The 20,932-nt window shown below is 36.7% G+C and overlaps 1 protein-coding gene across 10 annotated transcripts in view; it reads left to right on the forward strand.

Annotated features, from left to right (window-relative positions):
* The window catches only part of MRPL1 (mitochondrial ribosomal protein L1), a 118,081-nt gene extending 97,564 nt beyond the window's left edge, over positions 1 to 20,517 (forward strand). For 5 of the 10 annotated variants that reach the window (XM_021100620.1, XM_021100615.1, XM_021100614.1 and 2 more), the window contains 2 exons: positions 6,251 to 6,332; positions 7,760 to 8,774. In XM_021100620.1, coding sequence (XP_020956279.1) covers positions 6,251 to 6,332; positions 7,760 to 7,878 — 201 coding nt within the window. In that variant the 3' untranslated portion in view covers positions 7,879 to 8,774. Of the gene's footprint in view, positions 1 to 6,250; positions 6,333 to 7,759; positions 8,775 to 9,656 lie in introns of those variants that run through there. The other 5 variants (XM_021100623.1, XM_021100617.1, XM_021100622.1 and 2 more) reach the window with 3 other exon arrangements.

Genomic DNA, 20,932 nt, shown 5'->3' on the forward strand with positions numbered 1-20,932 from the left:
AATAACAAAATAGCTATGACTCTTATGAATTATGAAATATAATAAATGTAAACACAAAATTAAGCATTTTGCAAACAGCTTTATCATGAGCAATGATGAAAGCTGCTTCTGCCTAATAGCACCATTAGATTTTGATAAAGATATTAATTTGTTAAAGTGGGATAAAGCATAACTCATACCACAGCTTGTTTTTGCACGAATTTTCATATCTTTGGAGACAAATAATATATTTTAATATAAGAGTTGGGAAACAATGGTCTTATGGTCTGTTTTTCTACCACCTGTGAGCTTAGAATGGCCTTTTAAAAGGTTGTATAAAAAAGGTATCATATGTGACTCTCAAAGCCTAAAATATTTACTCTTTGGTCCTTTACAGAAAAAGGTTGCCAACCCTAAAATATAAATACACAAAACCTGAGTCTGGGAAGCTCTGGTTCTAAGTGAGGTTGTGGAATAATCACATGACACCCTGTCTCTCTCAGTGAGTGCAGCTATTATAATACCTGGACAGAATGCATGGAGCAGCTATTTGAAGACTCTGAAAAGTAAATAGTAGCAGATGAATTAGGGAAGGCCAAAAATTTGAAGTACCACCAAATTGGTGATGAGTTTGCCATTTTTCTGTTTGTGTTGTCACATGGCCTGATTTCTGCGTAGCCTGAAACCTGGAAGTGGACATCAGGGCAGGCAGAGAGCGCCCCAGCAGAGCTCTAGGAGAAGGCCTCTACTTCTGGTTTAGGGAGTAGCCCTCATGACTCTTAACAGTGACAGTGGTTGCGAGAAGGACACAGGTATCTAAAACTGAAGAAAGGGAGGCTTTCCTTTCAGATTAGAGGGTCTGTGGTCACAAGGGCCTCGTCTGCATAGTAAATGTGTTGTAGGATGCCAAAAGTCTGTCCACACTCTACAGAGCTTTTCTTTGAACATGACAAAACAAAAATGCTTTCTGCTCTAACAAAAATTAATGGTTGCTTTTGCCCATTCACTTTTCCTTTGGTCTATCTTTCACACCAGTGGTCTGCAAACTTCCAGCAGACCCCTTTTTTTTCTTTTTTGGGGGGGTTTGTTTGTTTTTTGCTTTTAAGGGCTGCACCTTCAGCATATGGAGGTTCCCAGGCTAGGGGTTGAGTTGGAGCTACAGCTGCCAGCCTATGCCTCAGCCACAGCAATGAGGGATCTGAGTCAAGTCTGGGACCTACGCCACAGCTTACGGCAATGCCGGATCCTTAACTCACTGAACGAGGCCAGGGATTGAACCCACATCCTCATGGATCCTAGTCATGGTCACTAACCTATGAGCCTGAAGGGAACTCCCACTTGTTTTTTGAAGTAAAGTATTGTTGGAACACAGATCCAGTCATTCATTTTTGTATTGTCTGTGATTTCTTTTGTCCCACAACAGTAAAATTGAGTATTTGCAAAGCCCCAAATGTTTACTATCTGAGCATTCACAGAGAGAGATTGCCAACTCCTGTTTTATCCCCTTCCTCTAAAATTCTTTCTAAAACATAGGCTGGAAATACTGTTTGTCTGCTTGGAAACATTTAGCAACTTCTCATTGTGGCAGAATATATTCTAAGATCTTTAGCTTTACATTCAAATCTTTTTTGCAACATAGTCTTAGATCACTATGTCAAGTTCAAATTCAGTATTTCCTGTTATTTTCAGTGATGCAACCTGAAGTCTAGAGTTACAAATTGGCAGCTGAATTTGGCCTCCAGACTTGTTTTGTTTTATTGAATTGGCATTTAAAAACTAGATGATATCACACACAGAAATCCAGATTTCTAGTTGTTCTTGACAAGTCAAGAGTTCTGTTAAAATTGGCCTCAAAGCCCTCAGTATAACATTCTATTAGCACTGAATGGCTACTGCCTCCTCCCTAGGGTATAGTTCTGTCCATCTCCCATAGCCTGTGTCCTGCAGGTCCTGTATGGATATGCCCTCAAACCCAGTCCTCTTCAGTCATGCATGTTACCTGCTCTGGCCTCTGTAGGCACTTGAGTCCGTAACTCTGGGCCTAGCTATAGTGAGCTGCCTCCTGGTCACCTGATCTGCCTGTTCTCACATTACCTCGTGCTGTTCCCTCTGCCTAGAAGATTCTCTTTGTCCTTCAGAACTCTTCATCCTTTAAGACTCAGTTTATTTATTTATTATTTTGGCTGCGCCTGCAGCATGTGGAAGTTCCCGGGTCAGGGATCGAACCCAAGCCACAACGGCAACCAGAGCTGCTGCAGTGACAATGCTGGATCCTTAATGCACTGCCCCACAAGAGAACTCCCTAAGACTCAGTTTACATATCGCCTGTGTGAAGCCTTTCCTGTCAAAGTCAATCATTTCTTCCTCTGTACCCTTGTGGCACTTTGTTCATATAGAGTGGCAAATGTCCTGCTATATTTTAGTGACCGGATGGTAAGCGCCTTGATGTAATGTTTGTATCTTATTCGTCTTTCTGTTGCTAGTCTCCAGCATGCTGCTTGACAGAGTGGAGGCCAAGTAGATGTAATTAAATTGTTTGCTGTTAACATCTAAATGCTGGGAATGTAGAAAAGGATTCATTAGGCAGAAAGAAAGATTCATATTTTTCCAACTTAAATGTGTATTTTTTTCCTTTTGGTATTTCATTTAGTTTCCTCTTTTCCTTCCCTTAGTGTATACCAACTCATTTGTATTTTCCAAACAACTGATACTTCAGTTTTCACAAGGACTACCAACACTTACTAGCTGTGTCCAGAGTTACACACTTAGAAGCGGTAGAAGTAGAGTTCAGAGTCGCATTTCTCTGCCTTTAGAGGTTATGCACATAGCTGCTGGGTCACTCTTAATCATGAGTTTGCTTTTGAATAAATTACAGAGATTTCAAAGTCTCAGTTTCTAATTGTTAAAGAAGAATAATCATGGTACCCATCTTTAGGCTGCTTGGGAGAAATGAATGAGAATATCTATGTAATGCTAAGAACAGAGTTGGCTTAAAGTAAAGCAGTAATAGAACTGCTTGATTTATTATTGTTGTTGTTATTATTATTATTATTATTACCACCATTTTCCTTAATATTGTATGGGAGATAGACTGTTTTCCTTTTCTTGGTTTAGACTGTCAGGAGTACAGGTAATTAGGAGTGTTGGCCCATCTGCAGAAGCCATATGCTAGGCCACCCTTTATATAATCTTAGGACATTGACTTTGGAAGGGATTTTGGAGGTCAGATATTCTAACGAGTGATTACGCAAAGGAGCAGTTTTCGATGCAGCTTCCAGTTAGAGGGGTTCAGTCAGCTAGAGGCTATTAGAACCTCTACAGTGACGGAAGGTGGCTGCTTTGAGAGGAACATGTGATTGTTTAAAAATTATGCACACATACTTTGTGTTTCTTTTTTAGTTCTGTCCTCTGTAACATGCAGAAAATTAAGTTGAATCCTTTTTCCCTGCTGTTGTCCTTAGTCCTTCAAAGTATTTGAGCAGACTTACATTGGCATTGGTGGTTCTCAAAGTGTGGCCCCAGGAATCTCTTTCAACTGAGACCTTTTCCTTCAGGAGCCTTTCTTCTCTTCTTTCTTTTAATCAAAGAATCCTTGAAAACCCTAAAAGTGTGGGCTAAAATTTTTGTGTTCCTGTGTGCATTTTTCTGGAGCAACGTTGGATAACCTGAAAATAAGTTGGAGAATCACTGCCTTAGACACTCTCATGACCACGGTTTGTCCTGAATATGTCTGCATCTCAAAGGGACAAAAAGTGGTTAAGAACCATATGTTTTTCATTTTCTCATAATGGTAGAAAGTGCAGACAAAGGTTAGGAATTGCGTGGAAAAGAGGAATCTAATAGTTAAAGTAGAGATAGAGTTCACCTGTATCTACTGAGCCACCACCCTGACATCTTTGGGAAGTCTTCCATCTAGTTTGCTTTATTTCAGACATAATAAGGTATTAAGCAGAAGAGAGAGTTCAGTAAATTAGTCTTCTCTTAAAAACACTTAGGCTACAGAACGAGGAATAACTAGTTTGCCCTGTAGTGGATAATCACTTTAGCTAAACATAGCTTATATTGTGATATATTCAAATACACAAATATGGTGCTTAACATAGTTCAATATCTCCTTCAAGGTCATCCGATTCCCCCCACCCCCCACCTTTTTTTTCCTGCTGTACCAAGTTTTATGCTCTGCTATTGAGAATCTACAGATAATACCATCCCCTCAAAATGGTCCTTTTGTCAGACTACAAAATGTTATGGCATGGAAAAGCACTATTGGAAGAGCAGAGCAACAGATATTGGCAGAGAAGCTTGTAAATGTTGCTTTCCTGCGTTATTTCTAGATCATTGTCAGCCCAAATACATTGCCTATGCAAGTTTTGATAAAATGCATGCAGTCATACATTTTTTTTTTTACACAACTATCTTGTTATTAGTAGCCAATTGCGTAATCACAGGTATGCCCATAAATCATATAACTTTACAGAATATCTAAAAGAAAAAGCAAAATGGCTCTAAATATATTTTAAGATTCAGCTGAAGACATAATACTATTAGAGATGCTAAAATTTGGACAAAACTCTATATTTTCAAACAATTTATATACTTTTAAACTTAATGAAATCATTGAAGGCATCTGCTGTAGGAATGACAAAAAGTCTGCAGAAAACTCTTACAAAAACTGAGAAGTTTGCCTATATAGTCTAACAGTATAGCTTGTAACTATTAGAAAATATACATTGGACTTCTTGCTTTTTTTGTATCTATTGCATTCCCATACTTAACAGAGGGTAAAGGAACTCTTAGGTGAAGGAGCTCTTAGAGCTGTAATGGTTACTTCAGTTGATGATGGTAAGAAGGATGTTTTGAGGTAAAGTGGAGAATTAAGTAATGAAAGGATAAATGTTGATACTCTTATAATGTTTTGTGTTTTCTTTAACATAGCAAATGTAAGGTGTCTTGTCTGGAAGTGAACTACCTGCTTCACTGCAAATTAAATTGTTTAAGGTCTATGGATTTAATAAGGAGAACTGAGCTTTGCTTGTTTTTTTTTTTTTCCTCTCAAAACTCCCACTTGTGGATTGGCCTGAAGTGAAAATTCATCCAATAATGTCCAAACCTTCTCAGTTAGGGTCTGGTACTACATTATGCCCAAGTGAGTGTCAAATAAATGTTGTCTGATAATGATGAGAATATTTTTTTTTAGAAGGAATTAGGCTTATGTACCACATTTCTCACAATAGTCTCAAGAGTCGTTGGAAAATAGAATTCTTATTTGAACTTGAACTATTACTCTGTAATTCTTGTCAATTACACTATTATAAGTTTTATATAAATTTTAAAAAATGGATTCATTTGACAGTGTAAAATCCTCCTACATTGGAATGTAATAGAACTGATTTTAACTGGTATATTTAAGAAGAATAACATGCATTGAATTTGAGTGATAAACTCAAGAATTTTCCAAAGATGTGCTGCATTTAGGCATTTTATCAATTGGGCTCATTCAGTATATATTTCCTTACTGCAGTTTTTGCTAGGTAGTGGGACAGTTGTCATTGCAGAGTTAGAGTATTAGCATAGCACCTTGAAAATGTCTCTGTGTGAGATATGTGTCATCTGAATATATGTGGTCTAGAAGTTTCATTTTCGACTTTAGAAAGCACTAACTGCTAAATATTTTCTTAGTTTTTTGTTTTTGTTTTATTTCTTTTTTGGCTGTGCCTGTGGCATATGGAAGTTCCTGGGTCAGGGATCAAATCCAAGTTGCAGCTGCCACCTATGCCACAGCTGTGGCAAGGCTGGATCCTTAACCCACTGTGCTGTGCTGGGGACTCAAACCCTTGTGGCCTCAGAGACAACACCAGATCCTTAACTCATAGTGCCACAATGGGAACTCCATTTTCCTAGTTTCTTTTAAAAAATAATAACTTCAGGAAAAGAGTATCACTCATTCCTTGGGGATAGGATGTATTCTGCTCTGGGAAATGCTTTGGGAAAATTACTTGAAATTCAAGAAATCTCAAGTGGAACAACTTCAAAAACATTTTGCTATAATATGTTCTAAAAGGTAATTAAGTTTTGACATGTAAAGACATGTAAATGTAGCATTCTAAAAGAAGAGGTGTGGAAGTTTTTTCTTTCAGAGCAGAGTCTCTTAATAATTTGTGTTAGTTGAATATTTGAAAAAATAGTCTGGAATAAATGCTGATATAGTTACCAGAATTTTTATTATTGTCTCACCTTCACATCATTAATGTTATCTATCCTCTTCTTTCAGCTGAATATGTCAAGTGACCAGATAGCTGCCAATCTGCAAGCAGTTATCAATGAAGTTTGTAGGCAAAGACCACTGAACTTGGGTAAGTGGTTCACTGAGGTAGACTTTCCTATAGTCTTTTAATACTTTAAAAATCTAAAATATTAAGAAAACAATCCAGTTAATATGCAACTGCAATAACAATGATGTTTCCAGAGATTAAGGAAATAAAATTTAATGCTCCAAAGGGTTCCTAATTACCTTGTTAATAAGTCATAGTTTTTTAGAGACGAGACCTCTTTAACATTAAAAGGAATACATCCTGAAACCTTTATAAATTCCCATATATTTCTGCCATTAAATGTAATAAAATTTGAAAGAAAACTGTAACTGATTGCCTTAAACTTTCATTAGTGTTTAAGTAGAAACTAAAATCATTTATGAGATAGATGATATTTTGAGGCCAGACCATTCGCTTTGTCATTGGTATTAGCAGTTGGCTTTCTTAATCTTATTTATTTTAGAACAGAAACAAGGTTTTTAATCATGTCACAAGAATCACTTTTTATAAACAGGGTGATTCATGGAGAACAGTGAAGCTTGATCGAGATGTGAAAGCTGTGTCATAGGTCTGGAACACTGGTATGCTAGGAACCTTAGTGTAGAACTCATTGTGTTGTCTGCCTTTCACAGTCCTACCTCAGGTAGATGCGATCTCTTGCGGTGGATTGAAGCCAGGGAAGGGTCCATTACCCTGAATTGACTGTGTACTTACAGCCTTACCGTTATAGGAATCTGTCATGTTTAGTTTTATAAACCAAGTATAAATACAGTCCTAAGCTATTTTTAAACTTTCTTTGGGCGTTAAACACAGTCGTGTATAAATACTTCATTTGTTAATTCTCTTGTGCTAGATATGACCATAGTACCTAGTGCTTGTATGTGAATAGATTCTTCTGTTTCACGGAGAACTTCGATTTCAGGATAGGAAGCTTTGAGCCTATAGCAGGAGTAGAATGATAGACAGTAAATCTCTAAAGGCAAGGTAGTTATCCTCTTTTTGCCATTTTAAATGAGGTCCCTTAACATTGTTCTTATGAAAAGCTTTTTAATTTTTAAGGAATTTTACTAAATGTTTGGTAACACAGAGGTAGCATCTGTGCTGTTTTAAATAAATACTTAGAATCTTGCCCCATCAAATGTAAATATCACCACCTGCTCCCTTCACTGTTGACTTGCAACAAAATGAATTCTGGATGATCACTTTTTAGAAGAGAGAAATGAATTATTAGTGAATACATTTAGTTTCAACAATAAATATCTAATATACTAGAGCATAGCTAGTTTGTCTTCTGCTCTAGAAATGAAACGATCTTCCCTTTGTCAACTCAAAATAATTGTTTGGTAGTGTCAGTACTTTTCAAGTGAAAACATAACACAGGTTTTGAAAGGTTTCTTTCTGTATGTTTGTATTTGCTCATTAAGTATCTACAGAATGAAATGAAAATTGATTATTGTCCTTGTTTTCAGGACCCTTTGTGGTACGTGCTTTCCTTCGAAGTTCAACAAGCGAAGGTTTGTTGATAAAGATCGAGCCATTGTTGCCTAAAGAAGTAGAAGCAAAAGAAAGTGGCACATTAACTGCTTAAATGTGTTACATTGTGAAATTGTTTTCAGTGAATCAAGGAGCAACAGAGAAAATTAGAAAACTTTTAACTTCTGTGTCTGATGTCTTTTTATTTCTTGATCATCATACTTGAAAGTGAATTTTAACGCCGGAAAATCTTACAGTACTTTCAAACATAAGAAAATAAAATTTTTCTGTGTGTGAACCTACCTTTTAGATCATGTTAAATTTTATTCCACAGAATTCAGATTCTACATGCTGGTAATTATAGCAGTTTCCAGCCTAGTAACTTCCCCTTGAGAGCCATACCATCTCAGGGAAAAGTAAGAGCCTCAGTTCCCATAAGACAGAGAAGAACAGAATCATGTCACAAATACGACTCTTTTCTAAAGAAAAAATTTGGAAAATGTTCATTCTAAAAATTCTGAATATTATTTGTGATAGCGCAAATATGGAAAATGACTAAGCCATTAAACCAGAGAATGGGAAATATTTTTTCCTCTAGGAATCAATTTATAGTATTTGTATTTTTCATAATAACAATATTGTATATTTTAATGGTGCTTTGCAATATACAAGGCACCATGTATGGTGTTTTTATGTATACTTCATTTGATCCTGAAATCCTTTGCTTAATAGCAAGTTGTCAGTGTTTGTTGAATGAATATGAGGTAGATAAAACAATTTATGGATGAAGAATCAGGCTAAGAAGTTCATGTGCTAGTTTGTAAACTGGTGTTGGTCCTGAAGTGTTTACTGGAATGTGACAAAATGAACAAAAAAATAAGGATAATTTTGGCATGCAGGTGTCAACTGTCCTTTCTTGGGAATGATTTCCTTTACTCTCAGACTCTCTTCCAGTTTTTTTAGGGGATGTTAAAGGGCTTCTTATATGAAATAAAAGTGCTGATAAATTTGTTGGTGGGTTTTACTAACCCTCACTTTGTAAAGAATATCTTGACAGCTCCATGTAGGTCTCCCAATTGTTTTTGAAATTTTAGTGGTCTGAGAAGTCCAAATGACTGTGAACAACCATTGTACTCCACCAAGCTTTTTTCCCCTCAGGAGAATTAAATTTTAAAGGCCGTTTACTAAAAGTAACTGTAACATTAACTGCAAAACAGCAGCTACCTTCTTTGGAGTACCTACCACTATGCTTTATATGCATCCTCTCATTTCGTCCTTCCAGGAGTTCAGGGAGGAGGGAGGTACTCCATGTTATAGATAAGGAGAGGCGGGCGGCACTCTTCATTTCATAGATAAGGAAATTGAAACATGTGTGGGGTCCCATACCTGGCAGACGAAGATTCAAACCCACGTTTGTCTGATTTTAAAGCCTGTTCTCGTAACCATAAGGCTATTTTACCTCCTTTTAATCTATTCTAAAATGGATTAAATTGTTTGATCAATTTTAGGTTTTTAAAATACTGAGTAATTATACTTCCGTTTCTTGGTTTGTCTAGTTTACAGGGTTCTGGCACAGTTGATGAGAAGAAAGTAGAAGTAAGAGGGTTGGAGGAGGGGGAAGAGAAAAGAGCAGGGCAGGATGGAGAGGAAAGGTATCCACTTGTTTCTCACAATTGCAGTTGTCGGAAAGTGTACCGATTGAAAGATCCTAGTTCACAGAGTAGAAGCCCTATTGTTGTATGTGTAGGTTTTCTTCTGACTAATAGAGTAGCTATAGTATTATTGAAAATTTTAGAAATGCTAATAAATATTAAGAAATATATCACTCAGAATATTATCCTGATAAGCAGTATTAATATTTTGGTGCTTTCCATTGTCTTTTTCAATTGACAGAGAGACAGAGAGAGACAGAGAAACAGAGGGAACATGCACACACATGATGTTATAAAGTAAGCATTTCCCCATATTATTTAAAATCTTATATGAAAAGCATCATTTTACTAGCTGAGCAATATTTCATCCTGTTGATGCTCTAATTTATGGAGTCATTTCCCAGTTTGGGGGCATTTAACTTGCTTTCAGGCCCCCCCTCTACCGTTATTATTTACAATGCTTTGGAGAAAATCTTTGAGCATCACTTATTTTCCTCTATATTTCTAGAAGTGACATTCTTGAGTTAAAGGTGTGATATGGCTAAGGGTCTTAATTTTGTCTTAGAAAGGTGCCTTTTTGAGCAGAACAAGCCAGAACAAGAAATATGGTTGGAAAACTTGCTCTGGGCGAGAACATTCCAGGGTCTTATTAACTGGCCTATGAATAAATTATTCCCTAATCTTCCCTTAGAGCATTTTTCCTATTGGCTACCTAGAACTAATGTTGAATGTTCATCCTGGTGTGCTTCTGGAAAAATAGAAGAATCACTCTAGGCTACTCTTCACTTAAATCTCTTTCTCTTTTGTATTGTTAATGTATTTGCTTTTTTGTTAGAAAATAAATTAAAAGCTTATATATAAAAAGAGTAAAATGTTTTTAAAATGCATGGTAAATACTACTGATTCCCAAATGTTAGCCTGCATGCAAATCACCTTGTGAGCACAAATTGCCTGGCACCAGTCAGTGATCTGAGGTGGACCGTGAAAATTTACATTTCTAACAAATTCCTTTTGCCAAACCCAGGTTTGTATGCCTGGTACATGGTGAGGCCAAACAAACCAAAATATTGGAGTTTGGAGCAGAGAAAACTTTATTGCAAGGGCTGAGCGAGGAGAACAGGCTGCTGGTGCTCAAAAAGCCTAAACGCTCCCAAGGTTTTCAGGGAAGAGTTTTTATTGGGCAAAACGTGCAAGGAGGACTGTAAAGTATGTGACCTTCCCCTCACTGGTTGGTGGAGAGATAACAGTAATAACGCTCCAGGAATCTCAGTCCTTAGCCTTCTGGTCCAGCCAGTCTGGGATCCAGGGATTGTGCTCTGCCTGCAGTTACCGTCCTCCACCTGGGTGGGAGTATCCCTTGAGGGGGAACCAGGACCCTGCAGTCTTCTTTTTTGACTGCTTTTTCTTTGTTTCTGCATCCCCTTGCTCTTCTAATTAGAAACTGAACCTGCCCTTTGGAATTTGGGGAAGGTCTCAAAGGCCAAAGCCTTTTCCCTACAACAAGGAAGCGGGGGGCACGGACAGGCTTTGGTACTCTGGAGGGCCCCCAGAGTCCTGCTTGGGTTCATTCCCAGGTGATGATGGTGTTACTGGTCCATGGATGATACTTTGAGAACCACTGTTATTTACTAATGAATCTTTTAACCTTGGATAAAAAGATCTCTAGCTTTGTTATCAGCATCAGTTTATTTTAAAATTCAGCAGGTAATTCTGATGTAGCAGGGTTGAGAATCACCAGTATATGCAATTAGCCAAATTATAAAAGAAAAAGTTTTTAATAAAAGTCAAGATTCTAAAAGAATGATATGAAAAAAAAAAAAAGAGTGCACCAAATTTAAGGGCTAGGACTAGTTCCTAGCTTTCTGGTCTATCCCTAGAAGTAAACAATTTAAATTCCTTTGGAATGGGAGTTCCCATCATGGCTCAGTGGTTAACAAATCCGACTAGGAACCATGAGGTTGTGGGTTCAATCCCTTGTCTCGCTCAGTGGGTTAAGGATCTGGCATTTCTGTGAGCTGTGGTGTGGGTTGCAGACGCAGCTCCAATCTGACGTTGCTGTGGTGTAGGCCGGCAGCTACAGCTCTGATTAGACCCCTAGCCCAGGAACCTCCATATGCCATGGGATGGGCCCTAGAAAAGGCAAAAAGACAAAAAAAAAAAAAAAAAAATTCCTTTGGAAAAACAATTCAAAATCTGGGATATTCTGTAAAAGAAGAACATCATGAGGTGATCACCAATGTACTTTCTAACACAAATTTTATGATTATAGCTTTTGTGGGTGACATTTCATGCCATTAGAGATGATGTGATATTATTAATTAATATTACTCAATAAACATACACCTAAACATAAATTTGATGGTATTGCTTAGTTTTACGGTGGGATGGGGAGACCTGGTCAATGATTGTTTTTTAATAGCAAGTAGTTAACCACAGTATCCAGTAGGTGGCAGTAATAACCTTTCTCACAACTTTTAAATAGTCCTACTTATTCGTAACTACTTGTTTTCTTATTTGACTATACCAATAAAATAGCAAGAATACTTTATAGACCCGTTGGAGCTTTGTTAGGCTTTTTGTTGTTGTTCTATTTTGGGTATATTACAGAGGTTGCTTTAGTTGTCACTCTGTAATAATGCATTTTTAGAATTTAAAAATTCATTTGTTTTAACTTTTATTATAGATTTTTTCAAATAATACAGAAAAATAACACTCATTTACTCATCACCCAGCTCCAGCAATTATCAACATCATACTATTGTTCTAGGTACATCTGTCGACTCCCTAGCTCATCCTAATCCTTGCTAGAGTAATTAATCGCAAATCCCGCATATCACTTAACCTATAAGAGTTTTGAGAATAATTAAGCTACCATTACAAGAAAATTTTAGGTCCATTTTTCAAAACCCAATGTTTTTGTGTTCCCCTCTAACCACTGAGAGTATTTAAGTTTTTTGGATTGCATTTTGCATATAATAATGAGCAAATCACATATTTCTAGTGCTTTGAGAACTTAGAGTACATAGTAACATAATTATTCACAGAAACTTATGTATAAATATCAATACTTTAAAAAAATCAAAAGGAAGAAATAAACTGGTATCTTCACTTAAATTTTTGTTTTTGAATCAAAATATAAAATTAGAAATGTAACTACTATAAGGAATGGGTTGAAGTAATATTCAGTTTATATCTGAAGGTATCTAAAGGAACAAAAAGATTTACTGTATTATTTTATTTTAAAAAACAAAAGCACACTAAATAAATTTGGCAGGTAGAGAAAGGAAGAGTTTAAAGGAAAAAGTGACCCATAATTCCTTCAGCAACCATTTCACATTTTGTCATACTTCCTTTTTTCCTTCTTCCCATGTGGAGGGCTCCTTTCTCCCTTAAATAACATGTTTTGATGCTCTTGGATATAGAGTAGGAAGGGAGACATCTTGGCTTTGGAAGTTTCCCTTGTCTCTATATCTTTAGTTGCTTTTATTTGAAAAAAGCCAACCAAAAGCAATTAAGTATTTGCTAAGTGAAAGGCCTAATGCTTTCTGTACCTCATTATATATTATATAAAATTTTATAACATATTTCCCAACTTGGTAATAAGTTTAATGAAAATTAATTTATATAAATTTTTAAGTTAAATAGAATAACCCAGTGTTTTCCAAAGGGCAATAAGTATACCATTAGTGGCAAGAAAGACCTAGAGATGAAATTTGATGGTAAGTGAACCACATTGTAAAATTAGTAGTTAAGTATGTTTTTACTGTATTATAGGAAAATATAACTTGCACATAAAAGATTATGATTTCATGGATATTGTTGCCTAGGATGACATTGCCTAGGTGATTATTTGTAAAGTCTATTTAAAAATATTAAGTTGGAAGTTCCTGTTGTGGCACAGTGGAAATGAATCCAATTAGTAACCATGAAGTGGTGGGTTTGATCCCTGGCTGTGCTCAGTGGGTTAAGGATCCGCTGTTGCCCTGAGCTGTGGTGTAGGTCACAGACATGGCCCAGATCCTGCACTGCTGTGGCTGTGGTATAGGCCCAGTGGCTGTAGCTCCCATTTGACCCCTAGCCTGGGAACCTCCATATGCCACAGGTACGGCCCTAAAAAGCAAAAATAATAATAAAATTAAAATATTAAGTTAATTATATAAACATATAAGTTATGTAAGTTGCTTTCCAAAGTGGTTATACCATTTTTCATTTCCTCCAGTAATGCATAAGGGTTCCAGTTTTTCCACATCCTAATCAACACTTAGAATTGTCTTTTTTTATTATAGCCATTTTAGTGAATATTTAGTTGTTATACATGTTTTAATTTGCAAATGAATTATTTTGCTGAGAAAGTATTTGGGGATAATTGATAGAGTTTAAATGTGTGCCATTTGAAAGATGGAGTATATTTATAGTTCCAGAAATAGAGGTGGGACAAATGTAGACTATAGGGAACTAAATACTAAGCAAAAGTTAAGCAAAATTTAAATATTATGGACTCTTTTGCAAAGTTGTAGTGACCTTTTTATTTACTATATTTACATTCAGCTGTATCAGTGTTTTCTCAGTTACAGTCAACAGAAATTAACCAGAGAAGAAAATGTAATGTCAGGGTATGGAGTGATTAACAGAATCAAAGGAAAAGTTAAACAACTGGCACTTGGAAAGGATAGGAAGCAGTGCAGTTTAAGGGATCTAAGTAGCAGGAATCAATGGACAGCCTCCTCAGGGAGCTATGGTCAAGGCGAAGCAGCTCTGTTTTCAGACCTTGTGTCACTCCACTCAACATTTAAATTTTAAGGAAAGAGAGGCTCTCTTTGGCCTAGTTTAGTTTACTTGCCCACTCCTTGGTCAGGAGGCACAATGATAATCTCACCAGAAGTGCATGCCATAGGGTAGAAGAAATTGCTCAGGGGGAATGTTGAAATGCCTTTACCAGAAGAAGGTACTTCTTGGGTGCTGGGCAGGCAAGACTGATAGATGCCCGGTATACCGGGTCGCTACCTCTGCTTGAGTGTCTAGGAAGAATTAATAGCAATGATAGGAGGGTCAACAAATCTCTAAGTGTCATAAATTCCTTGAGTGTTAATGTCTCCTCCAATGATTTCTAGGAAATCAATATGTTTTTCTTTGAACTAAAAATAATTACTTTGTTACTCTAAATAAAAGTATTTTTACATACATAGCGAATGTTCTTTGAATGCAAAAGAAGGTTGCCCATTTATTTTTTGGAGGAGAAATGTCAGTTTCACTTTATTAAACATAAATAGAAACACAGATTCCCTATAGTAAAAAGATTAAATAAAAGCAAAACTTCTGAGATTCTCCCACTCAGCCTCTCTTGTGGCTCCAGGTGGATCTTTACACTTGTACAAATATGTTCCTACATTTACAAGGTTAACTGCCTGTTGGCATATGTAGGTTTTTTATATGTAAAAATAGATAGTATGAGCAAGTACTTCTTCCTTTTTTTTTTTTTTTTTTTTTTTTTTTTTGGCTGTACCCACGGCCTGTGTAAGTTCCTGGGCCAGGGATCAAACCCGTGCCACAACAGTGCCATTGTACTGGCAGTGCTGGATCCCTAACCTGCTGTGCCACAAGAGAACTCCTTTTTTTTTCCTTTTTTTTTTTTTGGAGCAAGTACTTCTTTAAGGTAGGTTGCTAAAATAGTATAGTTGTTAAGAGCACAGACCCTAGAGACAAACTATTATGATTCAGATTGTAGCTCTGCTATGTGACTGTATATTGTTGGTGTTGCCCAATGATTTTAAGGAAACTTTTTGCTGACATACATTCATATATGTGAACAACTTGCATTTTCCCCAAAGTGAATGTGTACCTAGCAAATGGATCAAGATGTAGATAATACCTGCACCTCAGAAACCCCTTTGTTCTCTCCTTGTAAACTGCTTCTATTCAAGGTAACCACTATCATGACTTCTAAGACCATGTATTTGTTATTCTTGTTTTGAAATAACAGTGTTATTCATGTAAATGGAGTAATAATTAATATGCACATGTTTGGAAGGAGGCCCAGGTTCATTCAACGTGTTTATGAAATTCATCCATATTGTGTATTTGTAGTTTATTAATTCTCATTGCTATTTGATATGCCATTGTGTGAATATATCACAATTTATCCATTCTTCTGTTGATGGACATGTGGATTCTTTGTAGTTTGAGGTATTACAAATACTACTGATAGGAACTTTCTTATATATTTCTTTTGGTAAAGTTTTAGGACTTATACAAATAATGCTACTTATTAACATTCTTGTCCACCTCTTTTGGTGACCATACGTATACATTTCTTTTAGATATATACCTAAGAGTGGAATTGCTGGATCATAAGTTAGGTATATGTTCATGTATAGTGGGTAATAGTTTTCAGTTTCCAAAGGTAGTTGTACCAAGATAACACCCAGTGGTGAGTAAGAGTTCTAACTAACCCACATCCTTGCCAATAATTGGTGTTATCTTTTTCATTTTAACCGTTTTGCTGAATGTGACATTGTCCAGTAATTTTTGAAGAATATAAAAATTCCGTCTCCCCCACTTAGTGGGGGAGATGGAATTTAGAATATCATTCCCCACTGATTAAAGTTGACTCTGAGTTTGGGCAGCTCTGCCATAGGAGTGAGGGGGTGCTGGCCTGTCAGTTCCCAAGTTTTCTTCCAGGGCCGACCAGGCCTGGCTCTTATAGGCTCTTTCCTGCCCAAGCCCAGACCTGCCCATTTCCCCTAAGCCCTCCCTCTATCTGGGCCCACAGACCCTCTGGGAAAAGGGAACATGTGAGAAACACAATACCAGGGCTTGTCCCTTGGATCTGGGCCAGTGGTCTGGGCAGAGACTGGGACAGGAGCCACAAGAGTCAGTTTCCCAGGAGAGGCCCAGTGCCTGCCTCCCTCCCAGAGTCACCACCTTCCTGGCACCTCTTGCCCTGTGCTCTCTTGGGCCTCGCAGCCCCAAGAGGGTCTTCTCTGCTGTTTGGTTTGGTTTGGATTATCCTTTGTAATAAAGGGCCCTCCATCAAACTCTAGAACCACTGCCCACTCTTTATGTCTAAATTCCGTATTTGGTAAATTAGACGTGTAAAGTTTTAAAATGATTGTTTCTAGTATATTATGCAATTTCAGATATTACTACTCTTAGCTTAGACTGAGGATTGAAAATTCATGGCTCACATTCTTTTATCTGCTATTTCCAACCAGGCAGATAATGACAGATGGTGTGACTTACACCACTGATTTCTATGTGACCCCAGATTTTTTTTCTTAATACGGTGCTCCACATAGTCACACTGTTGAATGGAAGTGTGCTGGAAAATTAAAACACTCTTTTCGTTCTATACCTCAAGGTACAAGGTAATCAGCCAAGTCTAAAAATTTTCCCAAGAATTGCCATTATTTGTTGGCCCTGTATTAGACTGACAGAAACGTGACTCACTCTTAGAAACCCATCATTTAAATCTATTACTTAGCCATGCTAACTGATAAGCTGGCTTGCTTTTATTTTATTCTAGTTAATTTAAAATTTTTTGTTTGCCATTCTGTTTTAATATTTAATTGATTTATTTATCATTTGGAGTAGGAAAAATTCTGAAAAGTCTGCTGTAGCTTCTTAGGTCAAAGCAAATTAGGGGAAATGACTTGAAAGGAAGAAAGATGATACAGATACAGGGTTATACATGAATTCTAAGTTTGGGGGGTTAGGGAGACCTTTCAAGGTTTTCGAATATATTGGTTATTGTATAATATATATTGATTATATGTTGTCTCTTGAAATTAAAAATAACTTCTGGTGGTGAATTAGAAGTAGTATTTTTTTTCAAAGTAGAAAGTTAAAGGATGAGTTGCTTCTTTTAAAATTTGGGTCATGCTAAGATGATGAAGCTGATGATTAAAACCCAAGATAAAAGATAATTAAAACCTGAGGGGAATAAAGAAGGAGGGGGGGATAGATTAAAAAGTAAGAGTTTGGTGACTTAGATGGAACCAGGAGATAAGTTTTAGCAGTAGTGGTTTATGCTCATGTCATATTCCTAGCTCCTTCCCTTGCTAAGTGTGTTACATTGAGCTTTCATTTGCCTTGTGAGTCTCAACCGTTTTGGCTATAACATAATCATAATTGCTTTTATTAACTCAGAGTGTTGTGAAGACTAATCAGGTAACATAAATGAAATTGCTTTATAAAATAAGGCACAATCAATGCTGTTACCATAAATACTAGGACCATATGTGAGCCTCAACATTTATATAGCTCAAACTAGATTTTTAAAAGTCTAGCTTTCCTTTTCTGCCTATAATGGAACAGTGTATACCAGACTTGCCCTCTACCTGTAAACAACTAGAAAATTGGACAAAATATTTGAAGCAACTGTTTTCTGGCCTGGGAAAGCATATGCAGTACAGGAATGTGCTCTCTGAATGGATGAAAACAAATGACTTGTACAAAGCCATCTGCATTCTGCCTGGTGTCACTTTCCAGACCTGCACAGGAAAAGGAAAACCAAGGAAAGCATGGCGGTCTCTGTGTAGAAGACACTGGGATCAGACTTTGGGAAAGTGGTGGTGGCTTCAATTTGTGAGGCACAGTACCAGAGCTGTGGGAGCTGCGCAGAGAAGATCCAGGAATGTGCAGGGGGGTTTCACTGAGACCTTTGCTGGGTGGTGAGGTGCAGTGTGTAGAGTGAAATGCTGCATGGCTAGAACCCACATCAGTTACAAGGGAACTGTTAAGTCAAACAATTCCCAGAACTTACGTGTAGCTGAGAGACAGTTCAGTTTTAACCACCAGAGTGGCAGGACCATATTGAAAATCCCAGGCATTCAGTAGTTACACCAGAGTTGTGCCTCAGAATAGAACTAAAAGATTCAAGAATAAAGGCTACTCTTGACCCCTAGTAATAACTTAAAAACAGCCTCAAAAAGATCACTGATTGGCAAGTACTTTAACTGCCTGCCAAATTGAACACTCTAAATATAGAAAGCAAAATCTAGAATTTTAAGAATATAGCATTTATGGTGTCTGGTACCCAATAAAAATTATGCTATGCAAATAAGCAGGAAAACGGGAGGAAGAAAATCAGTCCATAGAAACTGACTTAGAAATTATGGAAATGAATGAAGTAGCTGACAAGGGCTTTGAAACAACTGTAGTAAATATGTTCAAGTATGTAAAGGAAAACACCATAATGAGGAGAGAAATGGCAGAGATTTTATAAAAGGTAAAGGGAACTTTAGAGCTGCAATGCAGCTCAGAAATATCTGAATGGAATGCAATGCAATATCTGAATGGAAAATTCACCTATGGATTTTCAGCTGATTAGTCACTGCCCAAGAAGGAAACTGTGAACTTAAAGATACAGCAATAGAAACTATACAAATTGAGATACAGAACAGAAATAATAATACTGATAAAAAGGCCAGATCCTCAGTGATCCGAGGGATATTTGAAGTGATCTAACATATGTATTATTGCAGTATCTAAAAAGGGCAGGGAGGAGGAGCCAGATGAACAAAATAAAAGCTATGATGTCTAAATCCAAGCAGGATAATTGAAAGGAAAACGATTCTAAGGCATATCATATTCATTTTGTTGAGAACCAGTGATAAATTAATCTTAAAAGCATCCAGAGGTGGGAAAAAATAATTAAATGCAGGGGTATCGAGATAAGAATTGCTACTGATTTCTTGTCAGAAATAAAGCAAGCCAAACAAGGAATGGAATGATAACTCATTCCGTTACATTCAATGCTTAAAAAATAAGTTAAAGATTTTGTGTTAAGTGAAAATGAGAGCAACATAAAGAAAGAGTTTTTTGACAAGTGAAAGCATGGAGCATTTTTCTCCGGGAGACCAGAATTATAAGAAATGTTAAAGGAAGTCCTTCTAGAGGAAGAAAACTGATACCAGTACAAACAAACCTAGCTCCATACGAATGAATGAAGAATGCCAGAAATGGTAAAATATGTGGGGAAAATACAAAAAATACTCTTCTAATTTTTATCATTTCTTTAAAAATTACGTTTTAAAAGCAAATGTAATAACTGTATGGTGGGGTTTATAACAGTTTGAAGTCAAATATATGAAAATAGTAGCACAAAAGTTGGTATGGTACATATTTATACATGGCTCATTTCAGTTGGGTGCAGTTTTCTGTGTTTATCTAGTATTTTTAGTGGATAAAATCACATGTAAAATCAAACCAACACTGAATTTTTTGCTATCTCTCTAAAACGTTTGCATTTTCCAAAACATGCATCATAGCTGAACTGACTGTACAGTTCACCAAGTATGGCGAGGTTTGCATCTATGTGACCATGATGAAAATCAAGATACAGAACATTTCCATCATCCCCAAAAGTTTACTTGTGCACTTCGTACTGATTCTTGCCTTCAGCTCCAAGCAACAACAAATTTGTGTTCTATTGCTATAATTTTGCTTGCTGTAGAATTTCATATAGATAGATCTTACAGCGTGATGTATATGTTTTATTGTTTTTAAATTCATCCATATTGCTGCATGTATCAACAGATAATTCTTTTCTATTGTTAAAATATTTTCTGTTATATAGATATGTCAAATGTATTTATCCATTCATTCACTTGTTGATGGGTATTTGTGTTTCCAGTTTGGGGCTATTATGAATAAAACTTCTGTAAACATTAATGTACAAGCTTTTTTTTGGTGGACATTTGCGTTCTTCTCCCTAGGATAAATAATGGGACTGCTAGGTGACAGCTTTCATAACCACCAAATAGGTCTCCAAAGTGGTTGTACCATTTTATACCCCCACCAGCAATGCCTGAAAGTTGAAGTTGCTTCATATCCTCATGAATAGTTGGATTTTTAATGTTTAGTTTTAGCTATTCTAGTGGGTGTGTAGTGGTATCATCTCATTTTGATTGTAGTTTGCATATCCCACAATAACTAATGATGTTGAGCTTCTTTTTATGTGCTAATTAGCTATCCTATCTTCTTTGATAATTAGTACAAAGTGTCTATTCATATCTGCTCTTGTGAGAAATTGGATTGTTAGTCTTATTGAATTTTAAGGATACTTTATATTATCTGGTTTCAAGCTGTTTTGTCAAAAAAAATTTTTTTTTTTGTCTTTTTGCCTTTTCTAGGGCTGCTCCTGTGGCATATGGAGGTTCCCAGGCTGGGGGTCCAATCGGAGCTGGAGCTGCTGGCCTACTCCAGAGCCACAGCAGTGTGGGATCCAAGCTGCATCTGCAACCTACATCACAGCTCACGGCAACACCGGATCCTTAACCCCCTGAGCAAGGCCAGGGATCGAACCCGCAACCTCATGGTTCCTAGTCGGATTCGTTAACCACTGAGCCACGATGGGAACTCCCTGTTTGTCAAATTATATGTGTTGCAAATATTTTCTTCCAGTTGAGGGCTGACTTTATTTTCTTAGTTGTGTCTTTGAAAGAGCAGAATTTTATAATTTTCATAAAATCTTTTATTAATATTTCTTGTATGGTTAGTGCATTCCATGTCCTAATT

Source organism: Sus scrofa, chromosome 8 (genome assembly GCF_000003025.6).
Source record: "Sus scrofa isolate TJ Tabasco breed Duroc chromosome 8, Sscrofa11.1, whole genome shotgun sequence".
Lineage (NCBI taxonomy): Eukaryota > Metazoa > Chordata > Mammalia > Artiodactyla > Suidae > Sus > Sus scrofa.